The sequence below is a fragment of the Penicillium atrosanguineum genome, assembly GCF_028827265.1.
Source record: "Penicillium atrosanguineum strain IBT 20685 chromosome Unknown utg000005l_segment0_segment0, whole genome shotgun sequence".
Lineage (NCBI taxonomy): Eukaryota > Fungi > Ascomycota > Eurotiomycetes > Eurotiales > Aspergillaceae > Penicillium > Penicillium atrosanguineum.
Genome location: NW_026623137.1, coordinates 561,810 through 583,890, shown reverse-complemented (window position 1 = coordinate 583,890; position 22,081 = coordinate 561,810). Strand labels below are relative to the sequence as shown.

The following is a 22,081-nucleotide window of genomic DNA, read 5'->3' as shown; positions in this document are numbered from 1 at the left end:
AGAGAGATCGGTCACAGCATATGACGTGTCAAGGGGGCCCAGGGTCCAGGACCAAGTGTTATGTCAATATGCTTGTCTTAACCTTTTTAAGCTAGGTAGATGCCGAAAGGAAATGAGGAAGCGGTCGCATAGGATAGGCACATCGTGTACCTGTACAAACTTTATCCTCTAGGTTCCCGAGTTCAACTTTAAAATGCGAGATCTTCAGGAAGCTAAGTCAAAGGACCTCGGAATACCTTTACTTGCACTTTCAAGAGTTCTGTTTTTCCAACTCGGCATACTGTGTAGCAAAAGGTCAGGGTAAATGATTTTCCAAATGTTCTTATACTCGAATCTAACCACAGCGAATTGTATTTTTTGAACCGACCTCGGGTTTCTTTCGTGTTGTAAGAAATATCATAGTTTAGCACCCAGTCGGAAACAAGAATCAAGCCACCCCCGAATAAGTTCTACCAGCCCATCAATCTCCTCTTCGGTATTGCCCGCATGTAGACATACGCGCACGCGCTCCTTCCCTTCCGGGACAGTAGGAGACATGATGGCACGCGCGATATATCCATGCGTCCGACAGTGACTTGCTAGAAGACGTGGCTGTGATGTTCTAATTGAGAAGATAGGAGATGTTGGGAAGTGGTCAACCTCGAATAGCGTGACCGATGGGTCTACCTTTAGACCGCCTAGGCGCCGATGGAGATGGCGGATCAACTGCTGCAGGCGTTCTTGTAACTGTTTTCAATTAGTCCGTATCTTGTTAAGTAGATGGAAGATGATTAACCTGTTCGGTCTCCCCTGATGACAGAAGCTCGTAAGCGGTGCGGATGGAGGCTAAGAATGGAAACCCGAGAGCGGTGGTGTAAATGAGACTCCTGGCGTAGTTGATGAGATAGTCTCTTGTTTCAGGTCCGCAGAGAACCATGGCTGTTGTCTATTAGCGGTTTCCGGGAAGAGTGATTGTTTGGCCGAAAATACCTCCATGACTCGCCAGCGCTTTCCCGAAAGTATGCACTCGGATGAACATTCGGTTCTGAACGCCGAGTTGCTGCACCACACCGGCTCCCCGAGGCCCAAAGACACCCGTCGCATGCGCCTCGTCAACGATGAAATAACCGTTTCCGCCGGGAAGAAGGTCGTCCACAACCTCGATGAACTCCTTGATAGGCGCCATATCCCCATCCATGCTGTATATGGATTCGACGAGGATAAAAACATTCCGCGTACCATTTTGCACGTCACGGTCGGCTTCAATTTCGGCCTTGAGAACCTCCCTCAAAGCCATGGGAGAACTATGAGCAAACATCTTTCTCTTCCCAGCCCGGGATAACCTCATACCCTCGTGAATACTGGCATGAATGAGCTCATCGTACAGGATGAGATCGCCCGGTTGAGGAATACTGGAAAGAACGCCCACGTTGGCGTCGTATCCGGAATTGAACAGAAGGGCCGTTGGCGCCTCGTGGAAAGCAGCAACGAAACGCTCCAATTCCTCGGCATAGGCAGAATTGCCGTCCAATAGTCGAGATCCCCCGCTGGCAAAATGAGCATTCTCTGGAGCATTATTCAAATGGCCCAGATAGCGATCTCGGTAGGCTGGAGACGTTGAGAGGGATAAGAAGTCATTGGAAGAGAAGTCCCTCCCGCCCTGCGGCACGAGTGTCAGGCTGCGGCGGGCTTCCTTGGCCTCTCGACGGGCCAAAGCAGTCTTCAAGGAATCAACGAGAGTCATGATGGACGTGAGCCCATTCCTCGGGCGTAGATCGTTGAATTGTTGACGAATCTCAGTTCATGGGGAGCCAAACGGTTAGTCACGGGTGGTTCCTGGGCACGGTCGATGATGATCCGCACTTTAATTCTCTAGTTCCAGGGGCCGCGGGCTGCAACGGGAAACGAGTCCGGGGGACAAGCGGGGGAATAAGGGATGTCGTGAAGAGTCGGAGACATTCTAGACGAGACCCCAGCCACCTTTGACCGACCCGGCACGATAGAACTCAATTCCAAGCCAATCTCGTTGGGGAGCTCAACGGGGAATTCAACCTCGGTGAATTTAGGAGTCAACTTGTGTGGGCCCGCGATGGATCCACGATTCGTCAATTGACGTCAAACTTCCCGCAATCGCGACCGGCTGTGACTTTAGTACTGTGCGGGAGCTTCGGTCAAAGTCACTTTCTCTTCATTCACGTTCTCAAGATGGCCCCTGTCGGTGCTGGGCTCTGGCGCACTCTGCGCGCCCATCAGGTGTACGGCGCCAACACCGATGTCGGCAAGACCATTATGTCAACTGTGCTTTGTAATGCTATCCAACAACAGAAGCAGAAGGCGGCGTTTCTAAAGCCGGTCTCCACGGGAGCGCTGGATGATGCGGATGATCGGTAGGTGCTAGCATAATTATCCTACGGGCCTTCCCAACTGACGGTCGCAGGCACTTGAAGCGATTCGGGGCTGGGACTCTCACCAAGTGCCTCTACCAGTTCGATGAGCCGGTGAGCCCGCATATTGCCGCGAAGCTGAAGAGTGTGAGTCAGCCCTTTATTCTTGTTTACTTTTGTTGGGGTTCAAAAATGTCTAACTCCAATAGATCTCGGATGACGACTTGCTCTCATCGATTCACAAGACACTGTCCGACTGGGCCCGGTCAGAAATCGACTTCGCTCTGGTGGAAACTGCCGGCGGCGTGCACTCGCCAGGTCCCAATGGCAACTCTCAGGCAGACCTTTACAGGCCGCTACGTCTTCCTATTGTCCTCGTCGCGGACTCTCGGCTAGGTGGCATTTCATCCTCTATCTCTGCCTATGAGTCCCTACTTCTCCGCGGCTATGACATCCAGTCCGTGTTGTTATTCCGCGATGAGTATTATCAGAACCACGAATACTTGCGTGACTTCTTCAACAAAAAGAGCATCCCACTGGTTTCTTTGCCGGCACCTCCGGCCAAGCCTCTGCAACCAGACGCTGACTCGCAATTGCGAGACGAAGAGGCCATGTCTAGCTACTACCAGAAGGTATCCCAGGAGTCCGAGATCCTCCGCCTCCTCGAGGAAATGTCTGTTCAAAATACACAACGAATTGAACGCCTAGAGGAGATGGCCAACCGGGCACAAGATCTGATCTGGTATCCGTTCACTCAGCATCAGGGCATGTCCGCCAAGGACATCACAGTCATCGACTCCGCCCACGACGATTATTTCCAGACTTTCAACTCGGGTGCCTCTACTAAACCGGACAGTGAGCTGCGACCTACCTTTGATGGGTCCGCGTCATGGTGGACACAAGGCTTGGGCCACGGAAACCCGGACTTGTCTCTCTCCGCCGCGTATGCCGCCGGTCGGTACGGCCATGTCATGTTCGCTGGCGCAGTCCACGAGCCTGCGCTGTCTCTGGCTGATTACTTGTTGAAGACCCTCGACAATCCCCGCTTTGCCAAGGTCTTCTATACAGACAATGGAAGTACCGGAATGGAAGTCGCCATAAAGATGGGTCTTCGGGCGGCGTGCGATCGGTACGGTTGGGATGCTAGCCAGGAAAAGATTAATATTCTTGGTCTCAAAGGTAGCTACCACGGTGATACTATTGGTGTAATGGATTGTTCTGAGCCTTCTACCTATAATCAGAAGGTTGAGTGGTACCGTGGTCGAGGTCACTGGTTTGATTTCCCTCTGGTCAAGATGGTTGATGGGGTTTGGACTATTGCGGTTCCCGAGGAGCTGAAAGCTGACCTGGGTGATGATGTTGAGTTTGATTCGCTAAACTCGGTGTTTGATCTCGAGCTGCGTCTGCAGTCGGAATCTGGGCAGCGCTATAAGAGTTACATTCACCGGACTATTGAGAATTTGGTGCAGGAGAAAGGGATGAAGTTTGGTGCTCTGATCTTGGAACCTGTGATCTTGGGTGCCGGAGGAATGCTTTTCTGGTAAGTTTCTACAAGACCTTGGGTTAACAATCACTAACTGTTTCATTGAAAGTGACCCGCTCTTCCAGCGCTGCTTGACAGCTGTCGTCCGCGAGAATCCAGAATTGTTTTCCGCTCAGAACAATACCCCGAAATCATCGCCATCCTGGTCCGGCTTGCCCGTCATCTTTGACGAAGTATTCACCGGCCTTTATCGCCTCGGACGCCCGACGTCCGCATCTTTCCTAGATGTGCACCCTGATATTGCCGTCAATGCTAAGCTCCTCACTGGTGGCTTGATTCCTCTCTGCACGACCGTAGCTAGCCAGGAGATTTTCGACACATTCTCGAGCCCCGAGAAGAGCGATGCTCTCCTCCATGGCCACAGCTACACCGCTCACGCGGTCGGATGTACCGTCGCAGTAGATTCGCTCAAGACCATGGCTGAAATGGATCTTAACGGATCATGGGATGAATTTAAAGCAGACTGGGGAACAGACTGGGACGCTAAATCTGCCTCAGCGACGGCCACAAGCTCGGATGTGTGGAGTGTCTGGTCGCAAGGTCTCTTGACGGACCTCTCCTGTGCCGATGCGGTGGAAAGTATCTTTGCGATTGGTACTGTATTGAGCATTTCGCTACGTGATGCCCAAGGTGGAGGTATGTCTTATCCCGGAAGTCTGGGACGCCTGAGGTTGAGCTAATAATTATAGGGTATACTTCTACTGCGGCGAAAGGACTTCAGCAGAAGCTGGCCGTTGGTGGCGACCAGTTCAATGTCCACTCCCGGGTTCTGGGCAACGTGCTATACTTGATGTCGAGTGTGACTTCCAAGCAAGTCTCATTGCAAGAGATGGAGAGCCTCCTCCGGGCCTCCTTACTGTAACGAACTTGAATGAAACTTGAATTTTGCTTGTGAAAATCTATCACAGAACGATCATGAACACACCTAGTGTCATTGCAATAGCAGAACCTCCGAGGACTGCACCGAAGCCATCCCAAGTAGAACCCCTGGGCCCGAGTTTGTAGGCAGCATTGGGCGTGGAAGCGGCCGTCCCTGTAGCATTAACCCCGATAGAGCTAGTGCCCGTCGAAGTGGCTTGCACAGAATTCTTTGTAACCCCAGCTGCGTCCAGATCAGACTGATGATGAACCATAGTAATCACAGAAACATAAGACATAGCAGCCAAAAGTGTCTCGGCCTCAGGAGGGAAGGAGATTGAGGAAGTCGATGTTGTAGCGCTCACGAATGAATTTACGTCCCATGTTTGTGTCTCCGTGGTGCCGGAGTACACATGTGTCCAGGTAACCGTCTCCCAAACATAGTCGTTATCCACGTAGACCTCGCAGCCAACGCTTGGCTTATAACTCGGGACTTCGGCTGTGCATTGGCCGAGACCATCCGGTGTCATAGAACTAGAGAAGAATTAGCCTTAGTGGTACGTTTACTGAGCATGATTGTTGACATACCTCGGACAACAAAGCACCATCGTCTGACTCGGCTCCAAAACACCCGCCAACAGTGTCGCAGGCTGTTCCCAAGAAGGAACTACATCCTCGGAAGTAATCAGAAATCCAGAGGTACTGAGTGACTTATCGCCCCGTGCCGCCATACCGATCGTTTCCCAACCGGCAGGGCAGTACAGTCCCGGCGAATAGTATCCATTAGAAGCAATCCACTTTTTCTCATCGTACCATGTTGCCGATGTGGTTGTACCGGGCGGCATACAGTCCCAATCACTCGTCGATGTTGGACAAGCAACCTGGAATTGCGGCCGGACTGTATCATCGAGGATCACGCCGAGTGAGAGTCTCTCTGTCGCCGTACAGCTAGGGGCCGGGGTGAATGTTGTTGAGATGGGGCCGTAGTTCTCGAAGGTCCAGATCCCGCCGTAGACGGCTGCGGTGGTCATGACTGCAACTTGTTTAACTCAATTAACAACGAAATATTAAAGATCACTGATAAGTTCTTCAAAAGGAGATTCGAGGAAGTAGCGATATGTGGGCTTTAAGGGGACCACGCCCATCCTAGTGAAGAGTCATGTGGCTTTTCAGCCACAGCCTAAAGTTGGATAGTTAAATTACCATAGCTAGTAGGGGCCTTGGAGATGTTCGAATGAGGCTTAAACTGCTTGGCTTTCAGCGGATAGTCTCCTCCGTTCCTCTCGCTAGCCAAGCAAATTGCCGGCCTGGCCGGCTTGGCAGGGACCGAGCCAACTCTGTTCCCCAACCTAGGGCCCTTCTGGGCTAGTAATGTCTTACAGGGTTGCTTGGAGGGGTTTGCTGTCTCTTGGCTTTCTCTTTTTGAGGATCCAAGGCTGTGGATGGAGTTAAGCGAGGTGTGAATTATTGATTATTGATTCCCGATCTTCGAAAGATGGTAGCCATAATTAGTCCTCTGACATGTCAAATGAAATGTATGATCAGGAATGAAATGGCCTTTGTGACCAAATCTCATTTGACGGTTCATGATTTAGACAAGGATCAAAGCTTCTTTGCGATGGCAGCGGAGAGGGCCGGCCCATGCTTCATGGCTGCCCATCCCACAACTCCGATGGTAGGAATAGCGACAGTGACAAATTTAACGATCGCTCTAGTAACCATTGGTTGAATGAGCCCGGCAACAATGGCCTGGAATCTTGCCGGCTCGTTTCGATCGGGATATTCCTGATCGGGAATGGGCACGTTGAGGAAAGGGCAGATCTGCTCCTAACCAAGCCCACCCTCGAGCTTGATATGACATAGACGGTCGGCGGGGATTTTTCTTTTGGCCATCTCGATGCTAGAAAAGTTAGCTAATGGAACTCAGTTGACAGACTCATCTCACTTACTACTCGATATAATTCCGCCGCATCGCAACTACGTTCTCAGGCTCACCGGGCTTCGTCTTGTCCGAAAGTGTCCAGCATACAGTTTGGTTCAATCTCAGGAATAAGTTCAGTGGCCCATCGAAATACCAAAGAATCACAAGGGGGAAGCTATCGGCCATCTTCATCGTAGTACCTGCCGTGTTGTTGAAGGAAGCAACCCATTTCTCAGGATCTCTTTCCGTGAGAATGAACTTGACGTTGGGATCGTCGGCATATGCATCGATCACTGCCATTCTAAAAAAAGATCGAAATTCAACCAAGCAATGAAACACGTTAATTAATTAGTTAAGGAGGATAAGTGAGGACATCGCACATCATATTCAGCGAACCATTTTTTGAAATCGGAATTCGAGTATCGTTTTATCCTGGAGAATCTATTGTGCTGTGCTGTAATCGCCTCGTTCATGATCTCCACGTGATCTACACCATGCTCGAACAGACATTCGACGGAGTGGTAAAGTTTGAATCCTAGGATATGCATCGCTCTGTAAAGGCCTAGAGTTCCCGATCTAGTCGAAAAAGCCTCAGTCTACTAATAATATATCTAGGAGAATGTTGATATTTACCGACTTGGACTAGCAATGATCACTTTCATTAGCTGCTTGCTGGCAGGCTCACTTACTCTGTCGATCTTGCGCGACATATTTGACAATACAAAACGTAGCGTTCCGAAGTTAACTCGAGGTGAAGAAAGGATTCGATTGCTTGAGGTTTTGTATTGAATGAGGGGAAAGGAGGGAGGACAAGAAGCTGACAGCTGTGCTACTCTCCTGACGTGGGGGTCGTTTCAGCCGCACAAGACCAGCGGCTGAGTTCCTCCATCTTATTTATCATTGGCGACCGACAAAAACGTTCGATTCCCACTTCGGACCAGCAGAACCCCAGCAACATATTTTACTCTAGTCTATGCCCCTTCTGTGGTAATAATCAAACTTAAATGAACTGACATTCAATAAAATGAAATGGCATCAAGGCGACCGAACTCTATATCTGGGTTCAGGCTCCGGCAAATAAGAGAAACAATTCAAGGGTTCTTAATTGAAATAGCCTCGTTGAGGTTTTCAGTATGCCCGGAAATTCCGGGCACAAAGATGATCGTAAGGTTTTTTGTTCATTCGCCGTTGCAGTCTCCGCGGCCGCTTTGAACAACGCCGTGATCAACGAATCCGAAGTCTTTGGCTAAGATGGAGATGACAACCAGACTGGAACACGGGTCAACTTCCTCTAGTGCTGGAACTCTATACAGACTTCGTCTGGTCAATGCGTCAAATTTTCGAATGATAACCACATAATGACGGTCATCGCTAATGATCTTGTTCCTATTGAGCTATATAAGATAAAGGTGCTCAACATCGCAATGGGTTTGTTCTAAAACTTGAAATTGAGTGCGCGGCATACGTTTATCTATCCCTGGGACAAAGGTACGATGTCATCGTGAAGGCCGATCAAGCTTCGGTCACAAAGAACTTCTGGCTCCGCGCAGTTCCCCAAACAACATGTCCAGAAAACAGATCCACCACAAAAAAGTGCATCGTCTACTACGCGGACCCGCACACCACCCAAAGACTCCGGCTATAGCTACACGGGCGGCTGTGTGGACGAGAATATGTCGGAACTAACGCTTATTATTTCCGAATTCGTTTCCAACCTTCTACAACAAATCCGAGCCAGTTTTCAAGGGAGAAACGGGGCCAGTCTCTATCGATGGAAACTCAACTCCACGTCCATGCACGTTGTCTGGACAGACCCGTCCTTAGTTGAAGTTTATCGGAACCACCATTCCTGGTCTAACACTAGCGGCGTGGTTGAACTTCCCCGCAAGAATAGGTGGACCGATGTGGTCATCGAGACTGAACTTTCCGTTCCGCACCTAATTCATTTACATGATCATGATATCTTGGTGATGGCATAGGGAACTGGGACCTATAGTGGCAAAGTCACCTTCATCGCGAGCCCGCCTAAGTGTGATAATGTTGTAGAGGACGGGCACTTGGTTCTGGCTTTCAAGACCAATAACCCGAGTGTGTGGCTTATGCACTTCCAAATTGGGTGGCATACGGAGAAGGTGTTTGCTATTTAATTTGTGGAGCGATATGACGAGACAAAATCTCTGATTGAGTATGAGAAACTCCACAGCAACTGTAAGACGTGGGATGTTTTCGAAAATACGCTCAGTGTGGAGGAGGATGACTTGGGCATTTGAGTTCAGCCTAGTCCCCAGATTACAGGGGTATGATGCTAAGCTGGGGTGATCTCAAGGGGGGCTGGGGATATTTCTCCCACTTGCGTCAACGTGCGTTAGAATCTGTGTTCATTTCCGAATCCCGAGGCATATACTGGATGTGTGCGTTTTTGATTAATAATAGTGCAAATTTTCCTACCCCCTCATTTCCCACCACTCAGCAGGTCATATTCGGCATTGAGAAGGATCAACTTTTTTTGCCCCCGGAAAAAACTACCCCTGTTGAGGAGACAACGAGGTTGACGTGTGGAGAGACGGGGCCTTTGACATGGAACTGAAATAAATGCCGTCTTCTAGAATTCAGAAGAATGGGGTAGCTGTCATCTGAGTGCAAGGCCATCTAGATTGTGGAGCCTTTGCTGGCGCCTGAGACAGGTGTTTGTCATACGATGCATAGCCAAGGCGTGGGACATGCATAGTCGGACCACGGCCGAAGCTTAACGAGGTTGCCCTGACTAAAATTTTCTGGTGGTGGCAATGGCGCGCTTCGAGCCGCTGCTGGCCACGGTTGGACTCGAGTTTCTATTACATCAGAAGCCACCCGGGCTTGGCTTGAGAGCGGGTTTTTGCGGCTCTGCAGAAAACATGCTATATGGACCACCTTCCATTGTCCTGTACACTTTTACAATGATCTCAGTCGCGGTCAAGTCGCATTAGACGCGAACACATCCGTGCAATCCGAAACATGCGCAGAAATAATCTCTTGGCGTTGGAGTTATTGAACTCGGATTCGACGAGGCCGGTTACCATCGGGTCAGCCACGAGGGTCTCGGGATTCTTATTATCTAATAGATCTCCGACCCGAGCCCTTCATTGGCCGCACTCCAAATCAAAGTGGACTGGAGGCTCCATTTCGACCCACTCTGGCGCCCAGAAGTGGAGCGAAGACGCTTAAATTTTGCTGATCGCAACCGAGCATCTGTCTGCAGAAACGGGCCCAGGTCACCACGTTTACCTTCCATAATAGAATGTTGCAATCGAAATACCCTCGGTCATGATAACGCGATTGCTCCCGCCCTTCCAGAAGTCCCGGGCCCCAGAATTCTCACCCCCAGTTCCCACCAAACTCTGTCGCGGGGATTTCGGTTGGCTCATGCAACGTTGAGCTCCACCTACTCTTAGCTAAGGATTTTTTTGCACACATACATATCAATCGCTGTCTCGTGTCTTCTTTCCTTTCTCTCGTCTTGCCCTCTCGTACCCTCCCCGACCTAGCAAATCGACAATATGATCCTCGAGGGAGTCACCCCGAAGCCTGAGCCCGTCGCCGACGTGGACTCCGAGGCGGGATGGAAGGAGAAGTCGGTGGAGGAGGATGGAGTGTCGCCACGCTACCAGGATGCCTTTGGTGATGAGACCAATGCCGAGGTCAAATACAAGACCATGGAGTGGTGGTAAGTCAATGCGCATTTTCCATGATCTATATACATCTGAGTACTGACTGCGATTCCTACAGGCAAGCTGGAATGTGTAAGTTCTTTCGCGACAAGAATTGACGCACGCGTCAAGGAGACGAACAATATCTAACATAAACCAGTCATGATCGCCGAGTCTGTTTCTTTGGGTGTCCTTTCTCTGCCCGCTACTCTCGCTTCCCTGGGCATTGCGCCGGCCCTCATCCTGATTATCGGCCTCGGTCTTCTCGCTACATACACCGGTCTTCTTATTGGAAAGTTCCACCAGCGCTACCCTCACATCCAGAACCTGGCTGATGCCGGTGAGGTTTTGATGGGTGCATTTGGCCGTGAGCTTTTCGGCATTGGACAGCTTTTGTTCTCCATTTTCATCATGGGTAGCCACATCTTGACTTTCAGCGTCATGATGAACACAGTCACTGATCACGGTACCTGTACTATGGTCTTCACTGCTGTTGGCTTCGTGATCTGCATGGTGTGCTCTCTCCCTCGCACCATGAAGAATATGACCTACATTTCGTGCTGCTGTAAGATCACTTCTTTCAATTCCAGTCGCGGCTTTTATACTAATTCGAATTATTTATAGCCTTCGTCAGTATTCTGACTGCTGTTATCATCACTATGATCTCAGTCGGTGTTCAGGACCACGGATATAGTAGCCTGAAGGCTACCGTTGACACTGATCTGTATCACGCCTTTACTGCCGTGACCAATATTGTCTTCGCCTACTGTGCCCACGTTGCCTTCTTCGGTCTTCTGGCTGAGATGCGTGAGCCTAGAGATTTCCCCAAGGCTCTGTACATGTTGCAGACCTTTGAGATCATCTTCTACGTTGTTGCTGCCACTGTCATCTACTACTATGTTGGCCAGTCTGTTGCATCCCCGGCTCTGGGATCTGCTGGCCCCGTGATGAGCAAGGTTGCCTACGGCATTGCCATCCCTACTGTAAGTGGTATCCCTACAGTATATCTACAAATTGTTACTAACATGCAAAAGATTATTGGTGCTGGTGTTGTCAACGGCCACATTGGTCTCAAGTACATCTACGTCCGCCTGTTCCGCGGCACTGACCGCATGCACCGTCGCGACCTGACTTCTTACGGCTCCTGGGTTCTCATCGGTCTCATCTGCTGGATCATTGCCTGGATCATCGCCGATGCTATTCCCGTCTTCAGTGACCTGCTGAGTCTGATCAGCTCCCTGTTCGCTTCCTGGTTCAGTTACGGTCTTCCCGGTGTCTACTGGCTGCACTTGAATTGGGGCCAATGGTTCTCCTCTCCCCGCAAGATCTTCCTCACCGCACTCAACATGTGCATTGTGTTGATCGGTGGTTGTATGTGTGGTCTCGGTCTTTACGTCTCTGGTAAGGCGATTCACGACGATGCCTCCAACAACAGCTTCTCTTGCGCGAACAACGCAAAATAGAGGCGCTATGCTTCATTTGTATGATTTATGTGCATGATACCTGTACTATATCATTCTCTGTTTATATGGGATATGTTTAGATGCGACATTAGCTTTGATTTTTGTTCAAAATAGCCTGTTTATAGATTTGCTTTGGAATGCATTGATGGCATTTTTCCGACTCAATTGAATCATACTACTAAGTGACAGTTGTTCCCTTTCATTAGGAAGTTTATTGATTAAGCCAAAAAAATCACAGACAAAGTTGGGGAGAAATTTGGGAGAAATTCGGAAACAGACATTAAAAAAAATCATCGTCGGGAAAGAGACCGGGAAAGGCTCGGGAAAGGTATCGGAAAAGAGGTCGGAAAGAACGGCAAGGACCGCAGTGTTCAAACCACACTATTCAAATTGTGGCTACTTCTCAGCAGTTTCTATTTGTCAGTATCCAGAGCGACCTTTCCCTTTTTCTATATAATAGATCCCTTGCGCTTAAAAGGCTCAACATGTACCACTTCATAGGTTAAAGGATGATATTCTGCAGTCCACAAATGTACACGCCGCATCTCGCATCTCTCGTCTTCTGCTAAGAAATAGCGTACTTTTAGTTAACAAGTACACCATGTTACAGGCATAGGCCTTTTTATTCGTATATTCAAGGCACTGGTAAAGTACAACAGTAACTCGGTTATGTAGAACCAGGTAGCCCGCTAGATGGCATAAAGGCCTCCACAAACATTTGAAGAAGGCCTTGATCTCTCCACTAGTCTCGATATACCATTTCTGTTGTGTGGATCTATACTCTGGTCACTATATTACTTGAATCCACAAATTTTTAGTCTACAGACCGGGTGCCAACATTGTGGGCCTACAGGGCTCCTTCAAGTGCAGTCCCTGCTGTGTACTGGGGGAAGCAGTATTGAAATCACAGGGCAATATCGAAATTTTGTAGTTATGAATAAGCCCGAGATCACTTTCAAGAATCAAAAAGGCCGTTTGGTTACCATGTAGCCGACTTGGCCTCAGCCCACGAATCGGTCATTGTCTTAACACATGCTGCATCCTGTGATGTAAACATAACACAATACCGAAGACCGAGGTCAATTCAATCGCACAGGTATCTTAACTAGTCTCCAATTTGAAAAATTTGCCTCTCGTAGCTAGCCTGAATTCTGGGAGTGTCTGAGGCCGAAGCTTGAAACCTTCAATCACTTGGAAATGCATATACACCCTACTCCACATAGGGCCAATCAGTATTCAGAAGCATGGCACGAACGCTCAAAAAAACAAGGAGTGTCAAGACTTTAAGGACCAAAGCCTCGACTTTCTTAATCTTGAGTACTGACACACTAACAGTCAGGCCATGTTCTCCATCCTCAACGTCACTATTGGCTAATCAAGAACGTAAGCATGCCTCATTGTAGATACAACAGCACACTCTCCAAATTGACGAACTCCATTTTTAAAACCATTCTCTTGCTTTTTCTTTCTCTCCAATCAATAAAAACACTTGAAGCCATTTACCATTCCCAAGCCTCCCGAGGCTTATACTCACTAACCTCCATTAACTCTCAGCACCCGATTATAAGTAGCCACATAAATCACTTCTCTTATTACTTCTCCTCTTCCTCCATAAGGTTCTGACTTTAAAGAATCCGTGGAACAATTGTCATCTTTGTAGGAAAATATCTATTCCCGGTAAGGAGTGGAGGTAGTGAATGAATATAAAGGAAACAGAGGTTTAATAGTATCTCGAGAGTACTATAAGACCGCACTTAGTGCTAGGAAAGCAGTATGCAAGCCTCAGGTAAAGAGCTAAATGAGTAGAAAGAAACTCCAAAATAACAAGACATCAATTCATAAGTCCTCTATTCTTAACATCGTCCTAAACAGCACCCTGTAAAAAATCCCCTAAAACAAAGGCATCGTAACCCTGTCACTATAATCAACATTCGACTCCACGGACTCAATCCGCTCAGTACAGGTTCCGAAAATCCGATCCCAGAGCCTAGTCTGCTTGCCATAGTTATGGCTCTTGCGCCAGCCCTTCCGATGATGCAAATCATGATCCTCAATCACAATATCGCAATCGAACATCTGCAACAACCAGCTCAACGTCGACGGCACAGTCATATGCAACCGCAGACCACTGTGTCCGAATACCTCCGCGAACGCCACGTACTCGTGACAAATCCACCATTCGTAGAATCCCATAGGCAGACCCATAAGCTTCAGACTAAAGTACGTCATCATCGGTACACCGACCATATCGAAGAACTCCTGTTCGTGGTCTGCGTATGCCGCAAGGAGTGGGTTGGGGTGTTTAGTGAGATGGTGCGTGCGGTGGTACTTCCAAAGGAAGCTGACATCGTGCATAAGACGGTGGTACCAGTAGAACCAGAAGTCGAGCACGATGCCGTAGAGACCGATTTCGAGGGGTAGCCAGAGCCAGCTCATTTCCGAGGGGAGCATGTTGCGGTTGTAGGCGAGGTAAACCGAGAGGATGAGGCGAGATCCGGTGGTTTTGTAGAGTGATGTTACCACCTTGGCGACGCCTACATCTGGGACACCGTCGCGTTCGTGCTTGTCGCCATCTAGGAAGCCGTAGATGTGGCCTAGACGGCGGAGAACGTGGACTTGGTAGATGACTGTTGCGTTGAAGGCGAGGAAGTATAGGTTGAATGTTGTTATGGGGCCTAGGGTGTGGCCTGTATACATCATGATGGTTTGGTGGAGGATGAGTGGGAGGGCTGAGTAGAACAGGACCCATCGTTGGAGGGACCATTGGGGCATGTGAGGAATCTTTTCATCTTTGCTGTGTACTGGGACGTCTTTGTCTAGGGCGATCGGGTGGGCGTTAAGGATTTCAAGGGCCCAGTGGTGGTGGTTCCATTCTTTGCGATCGGCTGTTCGCCAGGTGGATTTCATGGAATCCTTCGATTGAGGTTTGGTATCCATGTTTGCGGTGGGTGGGTGATGGCATGGCGGCGGACGTTTAGTTTATATCAGTCCCGGTCTGGCCTGGTCGGTATAGAGTAGCATGTGAAGGGGGGCAATTCGAGACGCGAACGATCCATCAGTGGATCCCGTTTCCCCAACAAAAACTTGACGCCAAATGAAAAGATGAATATAGCTGCCCCGGCCTAGATCGGAGCTGATCTCCGATTTCCCACATGTAAAGTTTAGTTCCTCCCCGCATAGTTTGCCGAGGACTGTTCGCATGGGTATGATGAAGTCTGTGAATCATGGTTTGTTGTTAGAGACTTCAAGTGCCGGATCCAAAATGCAGTTTCTAGATGTAGATCATTGCTGCGAACAGGTGGATTGATGATGTGGGTGGTGCATCAGTGGAAGACTTGGCCTCGGTTCGTGCCATCGTGAATGCCAAGACCGTCGATCGCCCCCCCAATCGACGCATTTTGCAGCCCCTGAAATTCGCCTATTTGTTGATTAGCGTGTACCAAACCAATCAAATGACCGAAAGCCTCTCTTTAAGCGTCTTCACTAATCCTCAACATGGAAACCTATGCGATAGGCCCGGCAAACCCGGGGTGTCGCGGAGTCCTAGAGGTCTGTGGTCTTCGCCGGTAGATTATGTCTCATTCTGATTCGGTTATCTGATCGTGATCGTCTCGAAATAGCAATAAATCTCCGGTCAAGAGTTTGCGTGCTCTACTCAGGTGACTTCATATGCAACTCATATATAGGCTGTATGGCTCTCGAGCCGTTGACATCAGGTCATGTCCATGTGGCAACGGTTCAATGATAGAATAAACCTAGGACGCTTGCATTTCCATTCGAACGTGTCATCCAACGAGGAAGGTAGCCCACAGCGAGGGTTGTACGGACCTACAGCCGGACCAAGGGCATGGACAGGCGTCCATGACCTCTAAATGTACTCACTCATATGCAAAGAGTCTTTTGAGAAGACTTGAAACCCCAACGGATGGATCTACAAAGACCTGCGAAGAAATGCGAAGGACCGGGAGAATGAAGTGTTGAGCTGTAACTGCATTACTTCTTAGGCTTAGGGATAAACACAAGCAGGCACCGACCATCAGCCGCCTCCAGACATTCTCAAGCCTCAAGCACGAGAGCTCCCAGAGGAGCGCGTCCCCGCTAGTCCCACATAGGAGGTCATTGCACATCACGGACTTGAACATTGACCGACACCTTAAACCTGAGGCCCCATTTTCTATGCTCGCGCAACCTCTAGGAAACACTTTATTTCAAAGATAACTTCGTATTGAAAATTCTTTGCTCGTCATTCGGCCTCTCGTCCAGGCATCCATGAACCCTAAGCCTTGAATTTCAACATTCCGTCAACCGATTTGTCACTTTCCGATGTCGGCATGATATATTCAGGTTTATTTTGGCTTTTACTTTTTCCGATGACCGTTGAACTGTTGATCAGTGACGCACTTCGCTTTCCAGAACGAGTTTCCCGGTGTGTTTGCCTGTAAGGTTTGGCCAAGACAATTACTGTTTCGACTACTCTGTAAGGGTCTTGGCCCGTTCACAAGGTTGGAAACCCTTAGCAAACGAACGAGGCTATTTCTACGGTCGCAAGAACAATTATCAGGAGAAAAACAATTGCTTGGAATTTCAATGTATTCATAGCCATTGGGAAGGCTCGCTTGGCGCTATTGCAAGCCTAGAATCTATATAAACCTGGTCACAGTTAACACGAGCAGGAGCTGAGAGCTAAGAGCTAGCCGCGACCTGCGCGGCAGCCTCAGAATCCGCAGGAGGCGGGGTCGTAGTCTCGGCAGCCTGCTTAGGCTCCGGTCTCTCAAAGCTCTTCATGGGGTAATAGCCCCAACGGTCGAACATGACACGATCCTCGCCCCAGCCATTGCAGTCCGTAGTCAACATCTTTTCTCCAGTGAACACGGCATTAGCACCAGCGTTGAAGCAGGCGACCTGCTGTTCCTCGGTCAGAGCGATGCGGCCGGCAGCGAGGCGGACGATGGTAGCGGGCATAACGATACGGGCAGTTGCGACGGTTCGAAGGAGACGGTCGAATGGGACCATTTTCCTGTCTCCGAGGGGCGTTCCGGGGATGGGGACTAGAGCATTGACGGGGAATGATTCCGGGTGCTTGGGCAGGCTGGAGACTGTGTGCAGGAGACCAACGCGGTCTGCGTCGGTCTCGCCTAGGCCGAGGATTCCGCCGGAGCAGACGTTGATGCCTGCGTCACGGACGTGATCCAGTGTGCGGAGACGCTCGTCGTAGGAACGGGTGGTGATGACGTTGGGGTAGAATTCACGAGAGGTATCGAGATTGTGGTTGTATGCTGTTAGGCCGGCGTCTTTGAGTTCCTTGGCTTGGTGCTGGTCGATCATACCGAGGGTCACGCAGACTTCCATGCCCATCTCCCGGATTCCGGAGACCATGAGCTTCACATTCTTCAGGCTTGTTTTACGGCCGCGCATGTCGCGCCAGGCGGCGCCCATGCAGAAGCGAGTACTGCCATTTGCCTTGGCGTTTCGGGCTTTCTCGAGCACGTCTTCTACAGGGCTCATTTTGGTGGCCTTGAGTCCCGTGTCGTGCCGAGAGGACTGGGCGCAGTAAGAGCAGTCCTCGCTGCAGCCACCCGTTTTGATGTTCATCAGTGTGCACATCTGGATGGCGGAGGGGTCGTGAAACCGACGGTGCACGGCGGCCTGGGAGGCATTAGCTTGGTCTTCCGTGATGTGTTCGTCTTGGGGTGGTGCAATTGAAGCTCCAGACGGAAGCTTCGGGATGATGCAGTCGAGTTGACTTACCGAGGCATATGTGAGTTGGTTCAAGGGTGTGTTGTAAATCTGAGAGACTTCCTCCCGAGTCCAGGTAATACGAGGGGTGGTAGCATTGGTAGCCTCAACCAGAACACTGGGTACTCGACCGGCGATAGAGGCAGCACTGGGAGGGCCCTGGACGGTCCCGTAGGAGCGAAGAAGCCGAGGTAAAGACCGCGGGATAGGGAAAGACATTATGCAAGGGTATGTGTAGGAGGAAAGAAGAGAAAAGGAAAAAAGAGATCTACGAGAGGGGCAGATTCACCGGTTTGACGATTACGACGTGTGGGGAAGTGTTACCGGGCTTTGGCCCAACTTTAACTGATGGCCCCTGGACGCTCCCGTGGCCTCCCCCGACGACAAGATGAGATTATGAAATTATCGCCCGGAACAAGTAGGGAACCCTGAGAGCCCCTCTTTTCTCCGTGAGTCTCGTTGACCTGGTTGGGGTCAACATCCCTGCAGACCGCAAACCACAGGCCGCAGGCTGCGGCCTGGGACTAGGCCGATCTGTTTCCCTCGGAGATCTCTCGCTGATTAGACGGGATGATCCCAACTTCTAATTCTTATCCCGAGTGTAACCGAGGGCCAGTCTCTCCAGGGACGCCATTCTGGTTTGAAGCGTCTGGAATCTGTTGAGTTCACTCTATGCGTCATCAGTCCCGCGACTCCACACTCTGTCACCAATGATCGTCGTAGTATTAGCATCTGGCCCCATGTAAACACAATCATCTCCCTACTTCTACTGCCACCCATCTTGAAGAGTTGAAGTCAATTGATCATGAAATTCATTTAAACATAGTTGCAATACATAAACATTAATATATAGTTTCCTCATTCCTCAATGGCCACTTTTCGATTCCATGCCCCCGATACCGCCAAGAGAACGAAATATCCTCCTACAACATACCCCGACAAAGGCCATAACACAGAGAAAAACAATCGAAACAGCGCAAGAAGTACCAAAGTATACATGCAGATCCCGAGCCTCGAATTTCTGATCGTAAAATCAAAACCAAGCAGGAACTTGAGATGAGTCACTGGTTTCGTGATCCGACCGGCCTGATCTTGTGTGGAGACACTGCCGAATCGCACGAACATCATAGCGAGAACATTCTTGCCTATTTGCATGACGAAACCAATCATGTAAGAGAGTATCCAATTTGAAGACAGGCTAATGGGGAGATCCTCGTGGATCGTGGGGTGGTAAGCGGGTAAACTCTCTGGAGCACTCCGCAAGGAAACTAGCGGCAGAACCTCTAGTCTCTCTGGAACCTCTGTCGTTGACTCTTCGGGATCCGGGATACGTAGGACGGGGTAGGCAACTTGCCCCTTGGTGATGGGGTCTTGAACAGTCGAGGGCTCAGTAATATCACTGGTTTCGATGTCTTCGGGAGTGATTGGCAACGGTGGAGTAGCTTCCGTATCAAGAGGCTGCTGCTGTGTAGCCATCTGATTCTTACGGTGCTTTTCAAAAAGACTGAGCCATTTATTTTGGAGCTTTTCTCGGCACTTTGCATCATGTTTGCATTTGACAAGAATCTGCGCAAGGTCCTTGATCTCTTCCTTGGCTAGACCGCCGCTGAGGTCTTCGTATGCAATAGCATGTTGGAGAATCTTTTTCGCAGCTTGCCTCTTGTCTTTGCCGAGGCGGCTGTCGCAATTCTCGTTCTTCACGGTCGTTCCGAAGCATTTGGTGTTATCCCCCGGGAGGTTGACGAGGATGATATCACCTAGATAGAAGATGCTCGAGGAAGCCATTGCAAGATTTGGAGCGAACAAAGTGCTAAGTATTGTGTACTGCTTGGAAAGGGATGTGAAAAGAGACTGTTGAAATGGCGATTGGCTTTGGTCGAAGGTCGAAGGTCGAAGGCTGCAGGCTATGATGCCTCGAGATTGAATAGCGAAACTCATTTCAGCGGCATCTTTCGCTGATTTATGCTCTTGGTGAAGGCCAAAAACGAAGTTCCATCGGTTAGCACTTCACAGCCACGACGAACACTGCGCCTCAGGCAACAGCAGCGCAGTATGTAGGTGAATTGGGGCTATTTTGCTGTGGCTTGTGGTATTTTTGGAAATGTAATGAGGGGAGCCATTTATTTACCTACTGATGTCATGGTGCCTAGCGAGCGAATCATGAACACAGATAAAATCCTTTAAAAGGGTGCTATATCCTAAATCGAGTAAGGCGTGTGGTCCTGAGCGGGCCGGGCCATCCTGAAAGGAACCTACGCTAGAATGCTTCAGCCGCAACAAGCGTGAGCCTCGAGCCTCCAATCAGCTGATCAAGTTTGTGGGTGCCTGGAGATAGAGCAATGTAAGGCATACTGCTTTGATTCAAACTGTTACCCCCTTGAAGCACTTCGTAGCCCAAGATCATCAGTCTGCATGATTCGTTTGTTACCCAAGTACCACCTATTCCCCAGCCAGATAATTCGGAACTCATACCTTGGGTAAAGAGAGGGGATTTCGTACTTTCGTAATCGGTGTGGTCTATTCATAGACCAGGAATGCAGCTAAGAGTCCGCTATCTCCTTAGCGGAATCAGATTCCATGCACTTTTGCGCAGTCACTCCTCCCCGTCCCAAGTGACGATAAGGGAACGGAGCTGAAAATGAACGTGGTAGAAGTTTTCTCGGTAGAGTGCCGATCATTGATACGAACATAAACCTCTTGTCTAGCCGTAGCTATCCGGCGCGTGTGTAGACCGCAGGGTTCTTGTCGTACATCGCTCGCAGGATAACGCCAAGTGGAGAACAGCCTTCAACGGAATGTGCCTCCCCCGCCAACACCCCAACCCCAATTCAAGTTATACGAAAGTTCAAAAACACCGTAAACATGGAATCCGAGATCCTCATTGTCGGCGCTGGCATCTTCGGCATTAGCACCGCTTACCATCTCGCCAAACGATCGTCCCATCCCGCCTCGATCACCGTGCTAGACCGATGTCCTGCCCCCTCGCAAGATGCAGCATCGACCGACATCAACAAGATTATCCGTGCGGACTACTCTAGCTCTTTATATATGGAGCTGGGGCTTGAAGCCATCGACGCGTGGAAGAATGACCCCCTTTTCAAAGATTCAGGAGTTTATCATCAGACTGGCTGGATCATGATGGATGAGAAAGATAGCGACCTTGCCGGGCGCATTGGTGCGAACTTTCGAAAAATCCTCGGCTCCAACCCTTTGCAGCCGATGTCTGAAGATGAGGTGCGGTCAAAATGGGGCGGAGTGCTTGAGGATGCTGTTTTAAGTCCTTTTGAGGCTTTCTACTTAAATCCGCTGGCCGGCTGGGCTGACGCCGGCCGGGCTTTGACGATTATGGCTAACGAGATTATCCGGATGGGAGTGCGATATCAGGTCGATGACGCTACTCGCCTGCTGTTGGGTGAAGGTGGCATCAAGGGCGTGCAGACCAAGTCGGGCGATTTGTACTCGGCCGATAAGGTGCTTCTCTGCACCGGAGCCTGGACGAGTCAGTTGATGAGTTCTGTGGAGATTGAACTCAAGATGCCCGAGACCGATCGTGTCGAAAGTCAAGCGACTGCGGCTGGCGTTTGTGTCGCGCACTTTCAGCTCTCGGATGCCGAGCGGAAGCTGTACGACCAGCTTCCTGTGTACGTTTACGGTGAACAAGGTAAGATACACTGAAAGGCCACGATTCTTGCAAATATTAATATGCATCTAGGAGAGGTCATACCTCCAACCGATGCGGGACTGCTCAAGTTCACCACTACGCAGTCCTTCAAAAACACCAGCCACGGCTACTCGGTGCCGCCAGCCTCGGACTACCCGCTCACAACTCAACGCGTTGTTCCAGAAAAGCTTCAAAAAGAATGCATCGACTCAATACGATCGCGTCTACCCCGTTTATTCACTAGCGACCGCCAGGTGGACTATTTCCGCCTATGCTGGGACGCGATCACTCCCGACCAGCACCCATTGATCACCCAGCACCCAGACCCGCGGCTACCAAATTTATATCTAGCCATAGGAGGCTCATTCCACTGCTGGAAATTCCTACCCACGATCGGCCGATACGTTGCCAGCATGCTAGACGGAGGAAGTAACCGAGGCGATCGCGACGACGCGTGGGCGTGGAAGAAATCGCGTGAGGGCGGCGTCCACGACAGCCTTACGCCCAGCAAAGAGCTGAGCGAGTATTACTGACACACTATCTGGTAAATCCATTGACACGGAGCATATTATGCCGACCTTGTACTATGAAGCTGTGCACAGTGAAGCGCGAAACAGCCGAGGTGGACTCTCTTCCCCGCATCGGTTCCACCAAGCCCGGTGTATCCACTGGGTTTCCCAACGGAAGCTCGGCCATATTTTTAGTGACTTTGGGCCTTCGTCATCTGGCGTGCGGAGTCGCTCTGTTGTGCCGAGGATCTTTCGCTTGTTCCGCTGACAAGAGACCTTTACCCCATCTTCAATATCGCATCCCCTTGTCCACTTCACTTTCTTTGAACGAGTTTTAGAGT

General features: G+C 50.0%; 8 protein-coding genes across 8 annotated transcripts; 3 read left to right on the top strand and 5 right to left on the bottom strand.

Moving 5' to 3' along the window:
- Positions 1-396: 396 nt before the first annotated feature.
- N7443_006458 (aminotransferase class I/II-fold pyridoxal phosphate-dependent enzyme) lies at positions 397-1,723 on the bottom strand (the record flags this gene model as incomplete). The annotated part of the gene is made up of 3 exons (XM_056886514.1): positions 397-726; positions 776-918; positions 970-1,723. 3 exons carry the CDS (start codon positions 1,721-1,723, stop codon positions 397-399), a joined length of 1,227 nt encoding a protein of 408 aa, XP_056740163.1.
- Positions 1,724-2,184: 461 nt separating this feature from the next.
- On the top strand, positions 2,185-4,768 carry bioDA (adenosylmethionine-8-amino-7-oxononanoate aminotransferase; the record flags this gene model as incomplete). The annotated part of the gene is made up of 5 exons (XM_056886513.1): positions 2,185-2,366; positions 2,417-2,510; positions 2,573-3,903; positions 3,956-4,542; positions 4,596-4,768. 5 exons carry the CDS (start codon positions 2,185-2,187, stop codon positions 4,766-4,768), a joined length of 2,367 nt encoding a protein of 788 aa, XP_056740162.1.
- Positions 4,769-4,808: 40 nt separating this feature from the next.
- On the bottom strand, positions 4,809-5,795 carry N7443_006456 (uncharacterized protein; the record flags this gene model as incomplete). The annotated part of the gene is made up of 2 exons (XM_056886512.1): positions 4,809-5,298; positions 5,353-5,795. 2 exons carry the CDS (start codon positions 5,793-5,795, stop codon positions 4,809-4,811), a joined length of 933 nt encoding a protein of 310 aa, XP_056740161.1.
- Positions 5,796-10,221: 4,426 nt separating this feature from the next.
- N7443_006455 (uncharacterized protein) lies at positions 10,222-11,834 on the top strand (the record flags this gene model as incomplete). The annotated part of the gene is made up of 5 exons (XM_056886511.1): positions 10,222-10,388; positions 10,451-10,464; positions 10,532-10,936; positions 10,996-11,354; positions 11,406-11,834. The coding sequence occupies 5 exons, from the start codon at positions 10,222-10,224 to the stop codon at positions 11,832-11,834; spliced, it is 1,374 nt and encodes a 457-aa protein (XP_056740160.1).
- Positions 11,835-13,724: 1,890 nt separating this feature from the next.
- On the bottom strand, positions 13,725-14,771 carry N7443_006454 (sterol desaturase family protein; the record flags this gene model as incomplete). The annotated part of the gene is made up of 1 exon (XM_056886510.1): positions 13,725-14,771. The coding sequence occupies one exon, from the start codon at positions 14,769-14,771 to the stop codon at positions 13,725-13,727; it is 1,047 nt and encodes a 348-aa protein (XP_056740159.1).
- A 1,746-nt stretch (positions 14,772-16,517) lies between these two features.
- On the bottom strand, positions 16,518-17,789 carry N7443_006453 (biotin synthase; the record flags this gene model as incomplete). The annotated part of the gene is made up of 1 exon (XM_056886509.1): positions 16,518-17,789. The coding sequence occupies one exon, from the start codon at positions 17,787-17,789 to the stop codon at positions 16,518-16,520; it is 1,272 nt and encodes a 423-aa protein (XP_056740158.1).
- A 639-nt stretch (positions 17,790-18,428) lies between these two features.
- On the bottom strand, positions 18,429-19,508 carry N7443_006452 (uncharacterized protein; the record flags this gene model as incomplete). Its single annotated transcript, XM_056886508.1, has 1 exon — positions 18,429-19,508. One exon carries the CDS (start codon positions 19,506-19,508, stop codon positions 18,429-18,431), a length of 1,080 nt encoding a protein of 359 aa, XP_056740157.1.
- Positions 19,509-20,432: 924 nt separating this feature from the next.
- Positions 20,433-21,764, top strand: N7443_006451 (NAD(P)/FAD-dependent oxidoreductase; the record flags this gene model as incomplete). The annotated part of the gene is made up of 2 exons (XM_056886507.1): positions 20,433-21,231; positions 21,283-21,764. 2 exons carry the CDS (start codon positions 20,433-20,435, stop codon positions 21,762-21,764), a joined length of 1,281 nt encoding a protein of 426 aa, XP_056740156.1.
- Between the last annotated feature and the right edge of the window lie 317 nt (positions 21,765-22,081).